This window comes from Malaclemys terrapin, chromosome 10 (assembly GCF_027887155.1).
Source record: "Malaclemys terrapin pileata isolate rMalTer1 chromosome 10, rMalTer1.hap1, whole genome shotgun sequence".
NCBI lineage: Eukaryota > Metazoa > Chordata > Testudines > Emydidae > Malaclemys > Malaclemys terrapin.
Window position 1 is genome coordinate 55409202 of NC_071514.1, and position 20599 is coordinate 55429800.

The 20599-nt window shown below is 48.5% G+C and overlaps 2 protein-coding genes across 4 annotated transcripts in view; one reads left to right on the forward strand and one right to left on the reverse strand.

The window, feature by feature from the left end:
• Positions 1 to 5529: 5529 nt before the first annotated feature.
• On the reverse strand, positions 5530 to 8389 carry LOC128844824 (nematocyst expressed protein 3-like). The gene is made up of 2 exons (XM_054042844.1): positions 8333 to 8389; positions 5530 to 7462 (listed from the first exon to the last, which is right to left on the reverse strand). Exon 2 carries the CDS (start codon positions 6467 to 6469, stop codon positions 5627 to 5629), a length of 843 nt encoding a protein of 280 aa, XP_053898819.1. The 5' UTR covers positions 6470 to 7462; positions 8333 to 8389; the 3' UTR covers positions 5530 to 5626.
• A 439-nt stretch (positions 8390 to 8828) lies between these two features.
• The window catches only part of LUC7L (LUC7 like), a 39742-nt gene continuing 27971 nt past the window's right edge, over positions 8829 to 20599 (forward strand). For 2 of the 3 annotated variants that reach the window (XM_054041443.1, XM_054041444.1), the window contains exons 1-2: positions 8834 to 8994; positions 11512 to 11606. In XM_054041443.1, the coding sequence (XP_053897418.1) occupies positions 8934 to 8994; positions 11512 to 11606 (156 nt within the window). In that variant the 5' untranslated portion in view covers positions 8834 to 8933. Of the gene's footprint in view, positions 8995 to 10359; positions 10431 to 11511; positions 11607 to 20599 lie in introns of all 3 variants that reach the window. The other variant, XM_054041445.1, reaches the window with a different exon arrangement.

The window sequence follows — 20599 nt, forward strand, 5'->3', positions numbered from 1 at the left end:
ATAGAAGAGGTCCCTCCTTCACCCTGCCACTCCAAGGGCTTGGTTCCCTTCTGTCCTCCTCCTGCAAGCACACCAGAGTTCCCCGTTCTCCCTACTATGCCAAGGGCTTGGGAAAGGGCTTCATGGCCAAGAAGGACCCAAAAACCTTGGCCCCTCTGGGTTGCAGCTAGTTGTTCTCACCCTGGCTGCATCCTGCTGCAAGAGGAGATCAGCCCTAGGCCACTATGGAGATTCTCCTGGGCTTGGTCATCTCAGTTGTCTAAGGAGAGAGAGAGAGATGCACCACCAAGGGTCATCGGGACCTTACTGCAGACTCTGAGTGACTTCCGTTCTGGCACCAGAGCATCGCCCAGCACCGCTGCCTCCAGGGGGTAAAACCTCTCTCCGCCTCAACCTGACCTGCTGCAGCACAGCCAGGTAGGGTTTCAGGCTGAGCTAGCAGGGCCTGGGAGTGATTCCAGACTGTGGGGTTGGAGGAGACCTGTGCTGGGGGCCCTGGAGCATGCGGCATTTGGGCACCTGCATTTCTCCAGTGTATACAGCCACTGCCCACAGCCTCATTGGTGCCTTCTGTGCCCTCACGGATCAGTGTTGCTGTCAAGCTGTACTGCAGTACACAGGCATGAGTACCAACGGCAGGGAGGACTGTTAAGAGCCAGGGCACAAACCCCAAATTGGTTGTGAGTTCTGTACTTTGATTTCACCAACCAATTACTAAGTGTAAAGTCCTCAGGCACTATAACAGCTTTAAGAGAGAGGCACACACAGTATCCCTGGGCACTTCGATCTATCCTGGGCCCTGTCTCGCTCTGGAGTCACAGACACCGGAGGAGCAGACAGCCGCTGTGTGTTCCCCACCCTCCTGTGTGCAGTGGGGCTCAGGCTTCCAGCTTCAGCCCTGGGGTGGTGGACGGCAGGCTCCAGCCATGGGGCGGCAGGCTCTGGCCACAGTCTCTGACCCGGGGCTGCAGGCTTTGGCTGCGCAGCGGTGCTCCCTGGCTGCAGGGCTTCAGGCTCACCGCCCCGCTGCCTCCTCACCCATCCACCCCATCACCCCGGCCCTTGGTGCCTCCTTACCCACCTCTCCATCCAACACTTAATTTGTCCCCCAGTTTGACAGGGCTGAGTAAGTCTGCTGTGAAAAGTGATATTTGTAACTCTTCTGCCAGGTGGAGTCAGCAGCAACAAGGGCCGGGTTCAGTATCTAAGAGGTTCCTTTTCAACAATACAACACAAAACCGGCTTGAGCCCCCACCCAGTGACCTGGGACAATTACACACCACCCCCTGGGCGCCTCTAAGAGGCAATACTTCCCTGCTCGCAAGCACAGAGTTTGAGTGTAGCAAAAACTTTTAATAAAAGGAGGGAAGTAACTCAGCATTAATTTGGGAAAACACCACAATTAGGATTCATAAACATAAACCATGAGCAAAAGACCCATCCCCAAGTAAGTTGGGCAGTGTCCTTTTCCCCTCAGGTTCTTAAGTCCAGCAACCCAAAAGTCCCTTTAATATGCCCATCCCTTCTCTGTATCCCACTCACAGTTGCTGTCCTTGGCCAATGCAGCCCCAGAGTTCAGAGGTTCATCCGGAGAGTTCACTTCTCACCCTGTGTGGAGGGGCGGCAGTAAGGAGGCACCTTACACACTCCACTGTTTGGGCACTTGCTCATTGCCCCAACGGCCAATTGCCGTGCCTCTGTGCAGGGCTCTGCTCTGGCCCTCTCCACCAGCCTCCTTGCTGGCCACTTGCCACGCCTCTCCACCAGCCACCCCGCTGGCCACTTGCCACGCCTCTCCACCAGCCACCCCGCTGGCCACTTGCCACACCTCTCCACCAGCTGCCCCGCTGGCCGCTTGCTGCACCTCTCTGCCAGCTGCCCCGCTGGCCGCCTGCTGCACCGGCCACCATGCTGGCCACTTGCCCCGCCTCTCCACCAGCTGCCCTGCTGGCCACTTGCCCCGCCTCTCTGCCAGCCACCCTGCTGGCTGCTTGCTGCACCTCTCCACTAGCTGCCCTGCTGGCCGCTTGCGGCACCTCTCCACTAGCTGCCCTGCTGGCCACGCCTATCCACCAGCCACCCTGCTGACCGCTTGCTGCACCTCTCCACCAGCTGCCCGGCTGGCCACTCACCAAGATATATTGAAAGATACCCACTTAACACAGCTCTTAGTGATTTCAGCAGTTAGTGGGGGAGCTTCACTGCTGGTGCACACTGGGCAGTCTCTTACAATAGCGACACTGTCCCAAAGTAGGTCTAATATTTAGACCTAGGTATCAGTGATTTCAGTTCTGCAGCATATAATAAATCTGTCAATTGAATCTAAATTAGCTTTTGTATTATACAATGGAGAGAGGAGGAGTCAAATGGTGTCTGGACACCTACACCAGTGCCTACCTTCCCTCAACTCATTGGGGTTTGAAACCCATGTCCCCTGCCCAGCGAGTCCCTCCATCGGGGTATGCCAGGTACAGTTCTGCTGCCCTCAGGTCACACAACCAGGATAACAACGCTTTATTACTCCTGCCCCAATAACAAGGAGACTGGGGATCCAACACCAGCCACAAGTGATTATTTGGCAAGCAGTCCCATCATGCTGAGCACCTAGGCAGGGTGGATGTGTCCATGCAAACGAGATCAGCTCCTGAAGTCTTTTTCCACAGCTCACCACTAGATATCAGGGGAGAGCTCATTCAGACTGCTTCCACACTTTTCACTGCCTCCCAGCTAGCTAACAAGTCTGCTGCTGTGAAAAGTGATATTAATATACAAATATCACTTTTCACAGAAGCAGACTTACTAACCAGCAAGTCTAAAAAAAAAAAGCAACCAAAAAAGCAAAAGGAACAACAACAAAAGACAAGAACATGCAAAGCACCTTATTTGTGATTCTATTCAGTTTAGATCCAGTAAAGGAGTGGTTCTCAACCAGGGGTACGCAGAGGTCTTCCAAGGGGTACATCAACTCATCTATATATTTGCCTAGTTTTACAGTTTTTAGTGAGGTGAAACGGGGTATGCAAGACAAATCAGACTCCTGAAAGGGGTACAGTAATCTGGAAAGGTTGAGAACCACTGCCATAAAGAATAGAGGCAACTGTACATTATTTTTATTGAGTCTGCAAAATAACCCCTACGTAAATAAATTACTATGATTTGGACATGTATATGTGCATATTTATTTTTTTCCTAAAGTTAATTATTTTACGAAAAATTATCATAGCAGCCACCAGCAAGAGTTGATAGCCACACACTGAGGCCACCAAAAACTTTGTTGTGAGAATCCCTGGCCTACACTCCAAGCAAAAAAGCGAGAGTTTTTTCTTGTTAGGACTTTTTATTCCTTCCCTCCCAGGACACTCATCTGAAAACTCAGCTGATGAGAGGACTTTACTTAAGGTGACCATATTTCCCTAGGCTGAATACAGAACACCTGGTAAAATTACTCGTATAATCCCATTCTAACCCCATGTGTCTCCTCTATCCCCCCTCCCCACACACACATACACACCAGGGGCCTCCATTCTAATCCCATGTGTCTCCTCTACTCTTCCCCAACCAGGGGCCTCCATTCTAACCCAGTGTGTGTTCTCTACCCTCTGCCCCCCCCCCCCCCCCGGGCCTCCATTCTAGCTAGAGGAGACGCATGGGGTTAGATTGGAGACCCTGGCCTGATATGTGGGGGAGGGGAGGGGAGTGGCTGATAGAGACACACGGGATGGAATAAGAGGCTGTCAGGGTTCCCTCCCCACTCTGAACTCTAGGGTACAGATGTGGGGACCCGCATGAAAGACCCCCTAAGCTTATTTCTACCAGCTTAGGTTAAAAACTCCCCAAGGCACAAATTCTCCCTTGTACCTTGGATTAGGTAAACGCTGCCACCACCAAGTGATTAGACAAAACTCAGGGAAAGGACCACTTGGGAGTTCCTACTTTCCCCTTGGGTTTTTAGGATACTAAAAAAACCAATCAGATTCTTAAAAAAACAGAACTTTCTTAGAAAGAAAAAAGGGGAAAGGAGTACCTCTGTAAGATTAGAATGGAAGGTAATCTCACAGGGCAGTCAGATTCAAAACACAGACTGTTTCCCTCTAGGCAAAACCTTAAAGTTACAAAAAGGAAAAAACAGGGATACACATTCCCCCCAGCACAGAGAAATTCACAAGCCAAAATGAAAGTAAGCTAACGCATTCCCTTGTTAGTACTTACTAATCCTAATGGAGTTGGATTGCTTGCTTTCTTGATCTGTCTCCGGCAAGCACACAGAACAGACAGACAAAACAGAGCCTCCCCCCTGCCCCAGATTTGAAAGTATTTTGTCCCCTTATTGATCCTTTTGGTCAGGTGCCAGCCATGTTACCTGAGCTTCTTAACCCTTTACAGGTAAAAGGGTTTTGTGCCTCTGGCCAGGAGGGATTTTATAGTACTGTATACAGGAAGGTTGTTACCCTTCCCTTTATATTTATGACAAGCCCCCCAAATCACAGATAGTGTTGGACAGCTGGTTCCACACTGGCTGTGATTTCTTCCTGGAGCTCTAGGAGAAAACAGAGTTAATAAGACACATGTACCTTTAGATATCCTACTGACTATATAAAAACTAACAATATTTTCCACATTTCAAGGACGATTTTAACCAGTTGATTCTGGGAAACTTTCACGGGAGAGTGCATCAGCCACTTTGTTAGAAGCTCCCAAAATGTGTTGTATTTCAAAATCAAAATCTTGGAGAGTTAAACTCCACCAAAGAAGTTTTTTGTTATTGTCCTTGATGGTGCGAAGTAACTTCAGCGCAGCATGGTCGGTTTGTAGTTGGAAACACCGTCCCCAAACGTATGGGTGTAGCTTTTCCAGCGCGTACACAATGGCTTAGCATTCCTTTTCGCTGATTGACCAGTGGCTTTCCCTCTCAGACAGTTTCTTGCTGAGAAACACAACTGGATGGAATTCTTGATCCGGTCCTTCCTGCATTGAAACTGGTCCCACACCACACTCGGACGCATCTGTGATTACTAGGAACGGTTTGTCAATGTATGGGGCCCTTAGCACAGGGTCAGACATGAGTGTCACTTTAAGCTGGTTAAAGGCCTTCTGACATTCTTTAGTCCACTGAACTGCATTTGGCGGTTTCTTTTGGGTTAGGTCTGTCAGTGGGGCGGCGATTTGGCTGTAGTGCGGTTCAAATCGCCTGTAATATCCGGCCAAGCCTAAGAAAGATTGGACCTGTTTCTCTGACTTTGGGATAGGCCACTTTTGGATAGCATCCACTTTGGCCTGTAGGGGGTTAATAGTTCCTTGACCCACCTGGTGTCCAAGGTAAGTCACTCTGTTTAGGCCTATTTGACACTTTTTAGCCTTAACAGTTAGTTCTGCCTCCCTTATGCTCTCAAAGACTTTTTGTAGATGCTCCAGGTGTTCTGCCCATGAATCAGAAAAGATGGCCACATCGTCAAGGTAGGTGACTGCAGATTCTCCCAATCCTGCTAGGAGACCATCTACAAGTTTTTGGAAGGCTTTACCCGGTACTTAGTTGGAACTACCACTGTCTTTGAGGATGCCAGTCTACCTGGTGCCCACCAGAAAGTGTTTCCTTGTATATAAGTCCTCTTTCCACAACAAACCTGGATCAATTAGAAGAGCTGAGAGGTGGTGGGTTGCTCCGTGCTGCTGTCCAAGCTCCCTGGAGACTGTCATCTGCTTCTTGCTCAGCCTGGAACTGTTCCCTTGATGCTGGAGACATCAGTTCCTCCTTGGATTGTGGACTTGGGCTTGGTCCGTCTGGAAGCGATGTAGGTGATGGGGCTGTTTCCGTGGACTGTGAACCGCTCTCTGCTGGTGCACTATGTTGTATTTCAGGCTCCGGCTGAGCCTCTTGCATAGGGTTATCTGCTGCTGCCAGTGCAGGCTCACTGGTGCCCTCTGGCATTGGAGTTGTAGATGGGTTTGCAAGCGCTGGATTCAGTGCTGGCAAGGGTTCTGGTGCTGGTTGCTCCACCAGTTCTGGTTCTGGGACTGGCTCTGTCTGGGTCTCTATGACTGGATCCACTACTGCTGCCGCAGTTATGGGCATGGGGTCCAGTTCCATCACCTCAGTCTGGGTCTCGGGTACCACAGACTGGGCCCTTGTAGAAGGCTCAGGAACAGAGCTAGGTGTGAAGGCTTGCTTAGCCTGGCTGTGGGTGACCATTCCCACCCTCTTGGCTAGCTTCACATGGTTGGCCAAGTCTTCCCCCAGCAGCATGGAAATGGGATAATCATCATAGACTGCAAAAGTCCACATTCCTGACCAACCCCTGTACTGGACAGGCAACTTGGCTGTAGGCAAGTTTAAAGAGTTTGACATGAAGGGTTGAATGGTAACCAGGGCCTCTGGGTTGATGAATTTGGGGTCCACTAAGGATTGGTGGATAGCTGACACTTGTGCTCCAGTGTCCCTCCATGTGATAACCTTCTTCCCGCCCACACTCATGGTTTCCCTTCACTTTGAGGGTATCTGGGAGGCATCTGGGCCTGGGGACCTTTGGCGTGATTCTGGTTTAATGAACAGCAATCTGTTGGGGTTCTTGGGGCAGTTGGCCTTTGTATGCCCCAGCTCATTACATTTAAAACATCGCCCAGCAGACTGGTCACTGGGGTGAGGCGGGACGATAAGGGGTTTGGGGTTTTCCTTGGGATGCAGGTGGGGCCTTGGGCTGCCCCGGTGGTAGGGTTTTATTTCAGGATGCCCCTTCTGATATTCGCTCCAACTGCTACTAGTTTTTTTCCTTTCTGTCATCTCCACCCATTTGGCTCCAATTTCCCCCGCCTCAATTACAGTTTTGGGCTTCCCATCTAGGATGTACCTTTCTATTTCCTCAGGAACACCCTCTAAGAACTGCTCCATTTGCATTAGGAAGGGCAACTCTTCCGGAGATTTAACACTTGCTCCTGATATCCAGGCATCCCAATTTTTCACAATGTGGTAGACGTGTTGGGTAAATTACACATCTGGTTTCCACCTTAGGGCTCTGAACCGCCGACGGGCATGCTCGGGTGTTAGCCCCATTCTAATTCTGGCCTTGTTTTTAAAAAGTTCATAGTTGTTCATGTGTTCCTTAGGCATTTTAGCTGCCACCTCTGCTAAGGGTCCACTGAGCTGCAGTCTCAGCTCCACCATATACTGGTCTGTAGAGATGCTGTACCCAAGGCAGGTCCTTTCAAAATTTTCTAAGAAGGCCTCTGTATCATCGCCTCCCTTGTAGGTGGGGAACTTTCTGGGATGGAAAGCGGTACCTGGAGAAGGACGGCTAGGGTTGTCTGGTATATTCTGCTTAGCCCTTATCCTCTCTAACTCCAGTTCATGCTTCTGGGCCTCCATAGCCTTCTTCTCTGGCCATCTGTCTATCATGTTCTTTTTGTTTCTCTTCAGCCTCAAATCTGGCTAATTTCAGTTTTTTCTGGACGTCACTTTCTGTCATCCTAGCTAATCCCGAGAGTAAGAAAGAAAAGGAGAAAAAAAAAAAAAAAACAGCTTGTGAATTTCCTGGCTGTTGCATCCGAAGAAGTGAGGTTTTTACTCACGAAAGCTTATGCCCAAATAAATCTGTTAGTCTTTAAGGTGCCACCAGACTCTTTGTTGTTTCTGGCTGTAGCTAACACCTTTGTTAAAAAAACCTAACACCTTTGCCTCCAGGCAAAAAGAGAGCAAAGAAAAAAAACCTCCAGCTGTTCTCAGCTCCTGCTTTCTCCAAGCAGCTAAAAGAAGAAAAAAAAAATTCCTGAGGTTTGTGCTTCTGATTCAAAATGCTCTCTGGTTCAAAATGATCCCACCTCTCTGCCACCATGTCAGGGTTCCCTCCCCACTCTGAATTCTAGGGTACAGATGTGGGGACCCGCATGAAAGACCCCCTAACTCCCCAAGGCACAAATTCTCCCTTGTACCTTGGATTAGGCAAACGCTGCCACCACCAAGTGATTAGACAAAACTCAGGGAAAGGACCACTTGGAGTTCCTATTTTCCCCTAATATTCCTCCAAGCCCTACACCCCGTTTCCTGGGGAGGCTTGAGAATAAACAAGATGAGCACAGACCAACCTTGGGTCTTTTTAGACCACTAAAAAAAAAAAAAAAATCAGAACTTTATTAGATAGAAAAATGTTAAACAAAGCACCTCTGTAAAATTAGAATGGAAGATACTCTCACAGGGCAGTCAGATTCAAAACACAGAGGATTTCCCTCTGGGCAAAACCTTAAAGTTACAAAAAGAAAACCAGGAATACACCTCCCTCTCAGTACAGAGAAAATCACAAGCCAAAATAAAAGTAAGCTAACGCATTCCCTTGCTAGTACTTACTAATCCTAATGGAGTTGGATTGCTTGCTTTCTTGATCTGTCTCCGGCAAGCACGCAGAACAGACAAAACAACACCCCCCCCCCCCCCCCAGTTTGAAAGTATCTTGTCCCTTTATTGGTCCTTTGGGTCAGGTGCCAGCCAGGTTATCCGAGCTTCTTAACCCTTTCCAGGTAAAAGGATTTTGTGCCTCTGGCCAGGAGGGATTTGATGGTACTGCACTGTATACAGGGAGGTTGTTACCCTTCCCTTTATATTTATGACAGAGGCCCCTAGTGTTGAGGGCGCTATTGGGGCTCTCGGGAGCCCCCAGCACCCTCAGCCCCGGCGGGTCAGTGGGAGGAGGGGCCGGGACGGTGGCTGCGGGAAGGCCCGTGGGGGATGATGGGCCAGAGGGTCCCCCCCCACCCAGTTTCCTAGCAGCCCGGCTCGGGGCAGGACTACATCTCCCAGGATGCCGCGCGGGAGCAGGGCGGGGCTGTTTCCGCCCAGCGTGCCCCGCGCTGGCTGCTGTTGCGGCCGGAGTCGGTGCCGGAGCCGTTGCTTGGGCCCCCCGCTCGCTCTGTCCCCGCTGTGAGGAGCCGCGCGCTGCCTGCCTCCCGCCATGTCGGCCCAGGCCCAGATGCGGGCGCTGCTGGACCAGCTCATGGGCACGGCCCGGGACGGTGAGTAGGGGCGGGCGGGGCCTGCCGGAAGCGCCGCGGCCTGGCTGGGGGCCGGCATCGGCCGCGCTGGGCCCGGGCCCGGACAAGCGCCAGCGAGGGCTCTGAGCGGGGCCTGATCCCGGGAGCGCGGGGCCGCTCCAGCTGGGGAAGGGTCAGCGGCCGCCGTGGGGGACCGATCCTGATTCCCATCGCCCCTCTCGAGCTCTGCCTCCTGGGCTGAGCCCGCCCCTGTCTCCCCCGCCCCGGCCCTGGCTCCTGGGCCCGAGTCTGGTTCCCAGGACTGATCTTCGCTCCTTTGCTCGCTTCCGTCCCCGCGGGGGGCCCTGGTGCCGGGGTCTGAGCCCCTCTCCCCTGCCCTCCCGTCTCCCGAGCAGGGGCAGAGCTCGGTTCTCTTGCTGCCTCCCGCTGTGGAGGCTCCGTATCCAACACCCGAGCTTTGCTGATGCTCCCCTGGCCTCTGCCTGCAGGAGCCCTGTGCAGCTGTGAAGCCTGTCATTATCTGTGTAGAGCCCTCGGCAGCTGCTGGAAACATCTGCATGTGTCAGACTGATCAGAGTCTGTGATTGTTTCAGTACCTATCCCGGGGGAGGGGGGCACATTGACTGCCGAGGCCCCACTTCAAACACGGGGTGTCTCACCAGGGCGTCTGCAGCTCACTTTTGAACAAGTCGATTCAGGACTCCAGTGCCTGTTTGACACTTGTCTCTGTGTCAACTTGAGTGCCCACATGTGGGATTTGGCTGACTCCTTTATAGGGAGCCTGGGGTTGAAAATGTGGAGCCTCTTCTTTTATAATAAGCAATCACAGTAGCCTAGGTCTAGCCTGTGCAGACTTTCTCTTGGGACTCTTCGGAAACTTCAGCAGAGGATATGTGCTTAGTGTGCAGTTCTGTAACAGAGACAATCTAAGCCTCCCCTAAAACAGCCGTGAGTGCCTCTGCTATTGCATTGCAAGGTGAGCTGGAAGTCTAACTTTCCTGACTTAATATATATTTATATGGAGAGACTTTCCAGCCATAAGCTCAGAGGAAAAGCTCTGTGTTCAGTCAGTGCTTTACACGCAGAAGCATGTTAGGTAGGCTTGTATGTAGAAACTGAAGCTCATACCAGTTGCCAAGGACAGGAATGGTGCATCCTATGCAAAACTATTTTCCTGCTATGGTTTGTATTTTCTTTTCTACTGAGCTACTGAATATTTAAATTCATTCTGGCACATTAGCAGGGCTGTCCTGGTACTTTGCACTTTTTTTCATAAGTGAATAAGTGCTTTTTCTTTCTTGTGTATTGAGTTGCTTTTGAATTGCTTCCCATATTTTTATTTCATACAAACTGAACAATTGTGGCCCCTCTATTTTATTTATAAAGGTTCAGTGTATCTTTGCCTGCCTACATCAATCTGCAAGGGAGTTGCAGAAAAGCCTCATGTTCATCGAGCCGTGAGTCACAACCAATTTTTAAAGCTGTTATAACAAAAAAAAGTGTTTGCTTTTTTTCACAAGTAATTTTAAGAGTGTAGCTTAGAAAGAAAGAAAGAGAGAAAAAAAAAACATTTTCAATAGACACTACATTAATCCTGGATGCTTTGCAAATCCTAAACTATATTCATACTTTAGTATTACACATACCTGTGTCATATACACAGATTAGCTATAAAATTGTCACATACCATTGCCACTTTGCCTTTACTTTTATGTATCATTCCCCTGACTTCCTTACTGCAGGTGTGGGCAAGAAAACTTTTCCTTTAAAACTTTTCAACAGTGGGCATAAAATTCTGCAGCTGAGGTCTTGAAGAATGCAGAAGGGTATAGTATGTGTTGGAGCTCGCAGTGTGTATTGACTAACTTTGTTCCTTTTTTTTTTGCTTTTCTGATATTGTCTTGTTTAAGTGGCTCCCAAGTGTAAAATGTTTTCTGAGGGTGGGATGGTGGGGTGGGAAGTACATGTTTTATGTTCCAGGCCGACACTTAAAAAGCTCCATTCCTCACATGGCCTTGGAAAGTACACTGCATATTTGGCTGTCCAAACCAATAGGACTGAAGCATTAGCTTATTGGATTAGTAAATAGCAGTTGCCTGTAGAAATTGCCAGGCACAGCCCTGTTTTGTGATTCATGGCCCTCTGATAGCATGGGTTTCAGTATCTCCTGCCCCTAGCTTTTGTATATTTAAAAGAGAAAATAAAAAAAAATTGTCAGGGCTATCAGCCAGGTTATCTTTTTTTCCTGGCTAGGCTGTCTCTGTGCATAGGTAACAGGCCATGGGCGCTATCTGGCTTTCCAGCACCGTATTTAACATGTGGTGTACTGGTCATCTAAATGCAATGTTAATATTTCAGTTGCCAATTATAAAAGTTCCAGAATACCTTATTCTCCTCTAAGCTTTTCCAAACAATCTTGGGGAACAGGAACATGAAGTATTTTTAATCTGCATATAGAGGCGAAATGATCATACCAGCACCATCATGCTTTATCAGCATTCTAATGCTTTCTTATTTAAACCAACACATGAATTTCAGGAGATGAAACCAGGCAAAGGGTGAAGTTTACAGATGATCGTGTCTGCAAGAGCCATCTCCTGGACTGCTGCCCTCATGATATCCTGGCAGGAACAGTAAGTGTCTGTCTTGGTAGTAGTAAGATATGGTGAAATAAAAGGCAATGGAAGTTGTTCAGATCACATCCCTGTGCCATATATACACCTCTACCCCGATATAATGCGGTCCTATATAACGCAAATTTGGATATAACCCAGTAAAGCAGCACTCCAGGGGACGGGGCTGCTTTACCTCATTATATCCGAATTCGTGTTACTGCAAGCGGTTCCTCTGCGCCCGCGTTACTTGCTGCGGCCCTCCCCGGCCCCCCTGCCCCAGATCACCTCCGCTCTGCCTCCTCCCACGAGCGTGCCGCAGCTCCGCTTCTCCTCCCTGCCAGGCTTGCTGTGCCAAACAGCTGATTGGCGTGGCAAGCCTGGGAGGGAGGGGGCAGAAGCGGAGCCGTGGCGTGCTCGTGGGAGGAGGCAGAGCGGAGGTGAGCTGGGGCGGGGGGGGGCCCGAGGAGGGCCGCAGCAAGTAACGGGAGGCGCAGAGGAATCGCTCCCCACTCCAGCTCATCTCCATCTCCTCCCCTGAGCGCGCCACTGCCACTCCGCTTCGCTTCTCTCTCCCCCCGCCCCCCTTTCCAGGCTTGCTGGGCCAAACAGCTGATTGGCGTGGCAAGCCTGGCAGGGAGGGAGAAGCAGAGCGGCGGCGCGCTCAGGGAGGAGACAGAGCGGAGGTGAGCTGGGGCGGGGAGTGGTTCCTCTCCCTACCCCGATGTAACGCGGTCTCACCTATAACACGGTGAGATTTTTCGGCTCCCGAGGACCGCGTTATATCGGGGTAGAGGTATACAGCTTAGAAGATGCCAGTTAGGAAAGATCAGGCTGTCTCTGCACATTCTGAATGTATCTAGTGCATGAATTTCAGTATGAGCATCTGTGACACACACATGTTGCTGTTGAAAAAAATCTGCCTGTAGAATTATATGGAAGTGGTCAGAAGTGAAGGGTTTTAGTAATCCTGTATCTGGTGCTAAAATAGAACAGTCTTGTCAGTTTGACATACTCGGTGCCTTTGAAACTTTCTAATGCTGATATGGGACTTTATTAATCAAGAATTAAAAGAGGATAATATAATGTCGGTTATGGAAAATAGATAATTTCAAACAAACTTGGTATCTTTTTTTTAATGAGATTTGCAAGTTTGGTTGATAAAGGTATTAGTGTTCATGTAATATTCTTGACTTCTGTGAGGCATTTGACTTGGTATCACATATTTTGATTAAAAATATAGGAAGATATAAAATGAACATGCCAAACGTTAAATGGATTAAAATCTGGCTAACTGATAGGTCTCAAAATGTAATTGTAATTGGGGAATCATCACTGAACAGGTGAATTTCTACTGGGATCCCACAGGGATTGGTTCTTGGCCCTGTGCTATTAAATACTTTTACCACTGACCTGGAAGAAAACCTAAAACCATCACTGAAGTGTGCAGATGACCCAAAAAATGGGGGAGTAGTAAATAATGAAGAGCACAGGTCACTGATAGAGCAATCTGGATTTCTTGGTAAGCTTGGTGCAACCAAACAATGTGTTTTCATATGGCTAAATATAAATGTACCCATCTAGGAAGAAAGAATGTAGGCCATCGGGGGACTGTAGGATGAGGGACTCTATCCTGAGGAGCAGGATTTGAAAAAGATTTGAGTCATAATGGATAATCAGCAGAACACCAGCTCCCAAGGTGCAGACAAAAGGGCTAATGAGATCTGTGGATACATAAAACTGGGGTATCTCGAGTAGTAATAGAGAGGCGATTTTTACCTCTGTGTTTGGCACTGGTGTGACCGCTGCTGGAATACTGCATCCAGTTCTGGTGTCCACAAATCAAGAAGCATGTTGATAAACTGGAGAGGGTTCAGAAAAGAGCCACGAGACTGACTAAAGGATTAGAAAATCTGCTTTATAGTGATAGACTCAAAGGGCTCAATCTATCTCAAAGAGAAGGTTAAAAGGTGATCACAGTCTGTAAGTATCTACATGGGAGTGAATATTTGATATTTTGACTTTTCAGTCTGGCAGAGAAAGGTCTAATGTGATCCGGTGGCTGTGGAAGTTGAAGCTAGACAAATTCAAACTGGAAATAGGACGTCATTTTTTAACAGTGAGAGTAATTTGCTATTGAAACAATTTACCAAGTGTCATGGTGGATTTTCTATCACTGACAATTTTTAAATCAAGACTGGATGTTTTTCTAAAAGATCTGCTCTAGGAATTATTGTGGGGCAGTTCTCTGGTCTCTGTTATAGAGGAGGTCAGACTAAATGATCACAATGGTTTCTTCTGACTTTGCAATGTATGAATCTTAAATAGGACAGGGCCACTTCCTCTTCCAGCCCACCCTCTGTCCTCAGCAGGCTGGATCATGGCTCATTTGTGGAACTCTGAGATGTTTTTAAACAACTTTGTTTCTCTTCGATCTAATTTAATTCTCAACTCCCCAGCTTTCTAGTCTCCAATCTTACTGCATGTGACCCTGTCCTGATGGATTCCCCAGGGAACAACTTTCTTTTAATGGGAAATATATTAGAGCAGGGGTAGGCAACCTTTCAGAAGTGGTGTGCCGAGTCTTCATTTATTCACTCTAATTTAAGGTTTCGCATGCCAGTAATACATTTTAACGTTTTTAGAAGCTCTCTTTCTATAAGTCTATATTATGTAACTAAACTATTGGATGTAAAGTAAACAAGGTTTTCATAATGTTTAAGAAGCGTCATTTAAAATTAAATTAAAATGCTGATCTTATGCCACCAGCCTACTCAGCTCGCTGCCAGCCTGGGGTTCTGTTCACCCGCAATTTCCCTATGGCCGGGACCCCAGACTTGGGGGAGGGAGGGGGGGTGTTTCAGGGGTCAGGGCAGAGGGCTGGGGGAGGGGGTTCAGGGTAGAAGGCTGGGGTGTGGGGGGGTTCAGGGATCAGGGCAGAGGTGTGGGGGTGTAGGGCAGAAGGCTGGGTGTGGGGGGGATTCAAGGGTCAGGGCAGAGGGCTGGGGGCATGGGGGGTGCAGGGCAGAAGGCTGGGTGTGTGTTGGGGTGGGGGGGGTTCAGGGCAGAGGGCTGGGGTGTGTGGGGGGGTGCAGGGCAGAAGGCTGGGGTGCTCGGCTCGTGGGGATGCTCCCAGCCCCCTGCTCTGAGTGGCTCATGGCAGGGGGCTGGAAGGGATATGCCCTGTTCCACCCCCTTTCCCCAGGCTCCGTCCCTACCTCTCTCTGCGTCCTCTGCGGAGCTGTGTGCACACTGCCGCTCTTCCCCCGCCCCCTCACTAGGGCCATCAGCTGGTTGGCGCAGGGACGGAGAGGAGGAGGGGCCGGAAAGCACCACGCTGGGGGAAGAAGCGGGGGAGAGGGGAAGCTTGGCTGCTGCAGAACTAAGCTTCTGCCTCCTGCCCCTGCAGGGGAGAGCAGTGGGCCGGGGGGGGCTGAGGGCCGGGACCGCGGCAGGGAGCTGCGTGCCACTCAAAATTGGCTTGCGTGCCGTGTTTGGCATGCGTGCTGTAGGTTGCCGACCCCTGTATTAGAGTATTAATTGCAATTTGTAGCTCACTGTAATTTAGTTCTTAGGACTCGTTTGACTAAGTAGCATGTTAAAATGTGTTAAAGCAGATTTTGTTTAATCTGCAGATGAAAGAAGGAACCCAATTGCACCTTCCTGCTTTTCTAGTTTCTGTCTCCCTTCCTGGGAAAAATCCGGCTCATCCTGAGTGTTCAGTTCAAATGCATTCTGTAGGCGCAAAAAAGAGGATGTAGGATTTTGATGGTGCTGATGAGATTTTATGTAATTAAAAGTATCCTAATTTGGGTGGCTGAGTAAAGATGAAAAAAATTACTTATGGAAAACGGATACCACCAGACAGATTGCTAAATTACAGTATACCGAGATATTATTTCAAAAGAAAATGCAGCATGTCTTCTGTCATCGCCGCATGAGAACTAGACTGCTGCATGCTGGAGACGAATTCAAATACTTGAATTCTTCCGTAGCATTGCTTTTTGATGGTAAATATTAAAGTATTATAAAATCAGTCATTTTATATTGCTGTAGTCAAGCTAAACTGCTTAAAATGCAGTTACTATTTATAGCCTTGCCTTTTATTATATGGGGTCTGGAGCTGGCATATTTGCTGCTAACAGAGGAAAGGTTCAGTATTTAATCTTTAGATTGTACCACTCAGACCAGAACAAGACTCCATGAGAACAAGGTCAGCGGCCCAAATGGTAAAAAGGAGTAACTTCCAGAATTCTGGGTATTCTTGTTCTGAATGGGTGTTAGGGTGTTATGAATTTGTAACCACGGAGACAGGTCTGTGGTGTTTGAAGGACTGACTCAATTCTGCACCAAAATATTAAAAAGTCTGCACACAATATTTTAAAATTTGGCATATTTTATTTGTAAAAATAACACTGTATAATCACACTATTTTCAATTATTTTGGTAATTTATTTCAACATACCTGTCAGCAAGTTTGTCTGTAACAATACAGATAGCAAAACAGATTCAGGAAAAGTTTTTTGACAAATAGATTCCTTACTAGCATATTGTCACATCTGTGTGGCTACACAGCAAGCAAGAGGGACAGAGTCTCGCATGCATGCTCAGCCCTGCCCCTCTACTCCCTCCCGTTCCCCCCACGATCCAGGTGTGGGTCAAGCAGGCTCAGCTTGGCAGGATCCAAGTATGGAGGCGCTTAGTGTTGGGGGCATATAGGGGTGGGGCAATCGAGCTGCGGTTGGCTTGATGGGGGGGTTCTGGGTGCAGGGAGGTCCAGATGAAGGTCATTGGGGCTCAGCAGATGGGGTCCAGGAGTGGGAGGGACGATGGTATCGGTGGGGGGTCTGGGTGCATGGGCTCAGTGGATGGGGCTGGGTGCTGAGGAGTGGGGTTTGGTGAGGTGCAGGTCTGGATGCAGTTGGTTGGGACTCTGGGGTTGGGGTCCAGGTGCGGGGAGCTCTGTAGGGTGGTCCAGGTGCAGGGGGATGGGGCCTGGCAGGGTGGGGATGGTCTGGGTGCAGGGATGGGGGTCCAGATGCAGGGGGGACTAGGTGGGGGGGTCTCTGTGTGGGGGCACTCTGGATGCACAAAGGTTGGGCAGATGGGAGGGAAGCTCCGCATAACAGTGATCTCTTCCCCTGTGGCTAGAGAGTGATGGGAGCAGGAAGTGGAGGAGGGGTGCAGAGATTCCTGCAGCTGGCAGAGAGAGCCCAGCCCCACCCCTGACACAGCCCTGACACCTGAACCAGATGCACGCCCTGGGTGTGTGAATCCATTTTTCTGTGGAGAAAGTAAGAGCTGCTGGGGACATTAATTTTGAATTCCCTGAGTAGTAAATGATGCAAAGAATTCATTTAGCTTCTCCCACAATGGCCTTGTCTTCCTTAAGTGCTTCTTTAACATCTCAATTGTCCAGTGGCCCCACTGATTGTTTAGCAGGCTTCCTGCTTCTGAAATACTTACAAAAAAAAAAAAATGCTGTTAGTTTTTGTGTCTCTTGCTTGTTGTTCAGTTTCTTTTTGGCCTGCCTAATTATAGTTTTACACTTGACTTGCCTCAGTTTCTGCTCTTTTCTGTTTTCCTCAGTAGGATTTGACTACCAAATATTAAAGGATGTCTTTTTGTCTCGAACAGTCTCTTTTACTCTGTTTAGCCATGGTGGGGGTTTTTTGGTCCTCTGTTTTTTTGTTTTTGTTTTTTAACTTGGGGTATATGTTTAGTTTGAGCCTCAATTAGGTGTTTTTAAATAGTTTCCATGCAGCTTGCAGGTATTTCACTCTTGTGAATGTTCCTTTTAATTTCCATTTAACTAGCCTCCTCATCTTTGTGTAGTCCCCTTTTTGAAGTTAAATGCTACTGTGGTGGGTTTCTTTTTTCTCCGTACAAGCGTTTTAAATTTAATTACATTATGGTCTCTGTTACCAAGTGTAAGGGGGCGGACTCACCCCTGCGGCGCCTCCGGCTGGTCTCTTCCGAGAATTAGCTCGTCCCAGCTCCGGAGCGCCCTCTGCAGGCCGGTAATCCGCCTTGCCACTGGCCCCGTGTCCCTCCCAGGACCCCGGTGCCCTTTTCTCTGGGTGCTGCTCCCTGGCAGTACCCACACACTCTGGGTCTCCCCTCCCAGAGGAACCCCCACCCACTAACCCCACCCCGCCTCAGTGTAAGGCTACTGCCAGTCACCATCTAGACTGGGGCAGACTGCAGTATCAGCCACTCATCACAGGCAAGGTTGGGTTTGGACCTGCTGCCTTTGCCTATCCCTGGGCTGCCCTCTGCAACCCCCAGTACCTGTTGGCCCAATGCTAGGCTACAGCCTGGGGCTTTCCAGGGTGGAGCTCCCCAGCCCTGCTCCACTCAGGAACCCTGTCTCTAGCTCCCTGCAGCCAGGCCCTTCTCTCTCTCTGAATGCAGAGAGTGAGTGTCTGTCTGCCTCTGGCTTCCCTGCCTTTATAGGGCCAGCTGAGTCTGTTTGGGGCGTGGCCCCAGCTGCAGCCACTTCCCCCAATCAGCTCAGCCTAAGAGCTGCTTTCTCCAGCCACAGCCCCCTCCCAGGGCTGTTTTTAACCCCTCTAGATCGGAGCGGGGTGACCACCCCGCTACACCAAGCAATTCAGCTATCTTCACCTCTTAGATTAGATCCTGTGCGCCACTTAAGACTATATCAAGAATTGCCTCTCCCCTTGGGTCCAGGACTAGCTCTCCAAGAAGCAGTCTTTACTGGTGTTTAGAAATTTTATCTCTGCATCCTGTCCTGAGGTGACATGTTCCCAGACAATATGGAGATAGCTGAATCACCCATTACTATTTTCTGATATTATGGCTTTTCTGATCTCCCTGGGCATTTCACAGTCCCCATCACCATCCTGACCACATGGTTGGTAGTATAGTCCTACTGCTATACTCCTGTTATTCAAGCCTGGAATTTCCATCCATATAGATTCTGTGGTACGGTTTGATTAATTTAAGATTTTTATTACGTTTGACTCTTAGCTTTCTTTCACATGTAGTGCCACTCCCCCATCAGCATGACCTACTCTCTCATTCCAACATGTTTTATACCCTGGTACTATCGAGCCGTGTTGATTATTGTTGTTCTACCACGTTTCTGTGATGTCTATTATATCAATATCTTCATCTAATACCAGGCACTCAAGTTTACCCAGCTTAGTATTTTAACTTCTGGCATTTGTAAACAAGCATTTATTAAATTTGTCAATATTTAGTTGTCTGCCTTTATCTGATGTAATTGAATGGGACTCTTTTGTTTAACTTTCTTTTCAGTTACTACCTGTATTTTATCAGCTTCTATCCTATCCTCTTTAGTAGGATATAGAGTATCCCCATTTATAAATCTTCACCTAAGAGATGTCTCTGTGTGAACCTTGTGCTGTTCTGCACCTGTTGGCTTTTCCCCAGCCCTTAGTTTAAAAACTCTTCTATGTCCTTTTTAATTTTACATGCCAGCAATCTGGTTCCATTTTGGTTTAGGTGGCACCCTTACTTCCTGTATAGGTCCCTCCTTTCCCAAAAGGTTCCCCAGTTCCTAATAAACCTAATTCCCTCTTCCAAAAATCACCATCTCATCCATGCTTTGAGATCCTGCAGTTCTATCTGACTGCTTCCAGTTCTTTTGTTGTCACCTTCCAGAGCTCTCAACCGTTCACGTGGAGAAAGTGAAAGCATTTTAGAGAATGCTACCGTGAAGGTCCTGGACTTTCTTGTTAAGAGAGCTGGTGAGGGAAATGTCAAACATGGTCTGTGTCCCCAAAATTTGACAGTTAGATGGTGGTTACAGGAACTTTAAGCATGTGAGAAAAGACTGTGTCTCTCATCACTGCCATCATTTCTATTTCAACTTCCTCTTCCCATCCTAACAAGCCATCAGCTTTTTAGAAGTCAGGTGTGTACAAAAAATTTTGGTAGAATTTGCAGGAGTTACTTTAGAAACCTCTTGCTCAAATGATCGCAAATTTGGATCATCCCCCATGAAGCACAGCAAATTTCAAGGTAAACATGCAGATTTTAGAGCATTTAAAAAAATCTTCCTTTAAAAGAAAAGTCTTCTCTGCTAGAAGAAGCAAAAAAGGGTCCTGTGGCACCTTTAAGACTAACAGAAGTATACTAACAGAAGTCTTAAAGGTGCCACAGGACCCTCTGTTGCTTTTTACAGATTCAGACTAACACGGCTACCCCTCTGATACTTCTCTGCTATAATAATTGTATGAAATTAATCATCAGCAAGTGCTTTGCTGTGTCCAGATCCCCCACACAGTATAATCTTGAATACATAGGAGGCTCAGTTCATCTCAATGTGATGGTCTCAGCAGAATGAAAACACCCCATGGAGTTGAATACATCCTGGAAAAAATAGAACTGAGCCATGTAATCTGCCCCATTCATGTCAGTGAGTGTTCTCGTCACCTCCTCCCTAGTGCTTAAGAGCCGGTGATATACATCAAGCATGCCTGTTCTCAACTCCTCACCCCAGTTTCAGCATGTTGTGTATTCTTGTGTATGTTCTTAACATGCTAATTCTTAGCTTCCCACCCAGAAGGGCAGGGCTGCCCCGGATGCTGGTCACATGGGGGGAATTGAAGGGGGTCTCAGATGTCCCCAAGAGGGCAAGGCCCCCCCAGATCATGGCACGTATGGGGTGGCACAGAGAGGGGCTCAGATACCCCCAGAGGGGAGAATGTGGGTCTGACCAATGCCCCTGCCCCTCCCAATTCCCCTGCCACCCACCTCTGTCTCCCCTCCTCTTTCACATGTCTAATCTATCATCTTTTCAGACAGAATTTGAGCACCTTCTGAATTTTCTGCTGTACTCAGATCCCCCCCCCCCCCGTCCTTTGATGGGGCATATTGTAGCAACATGCCTACTTTTTTTTTTCTTTTTCATTTTTTTGCCCAGAGTTGGATTTGAATTTACAGTGCCTCAGTATTGCTCAGGTTTGATGGCTATAGTATGTCTGTCCTCTTGAGCTGTGCAGGTCCTATGAGTTGTGTCTGGC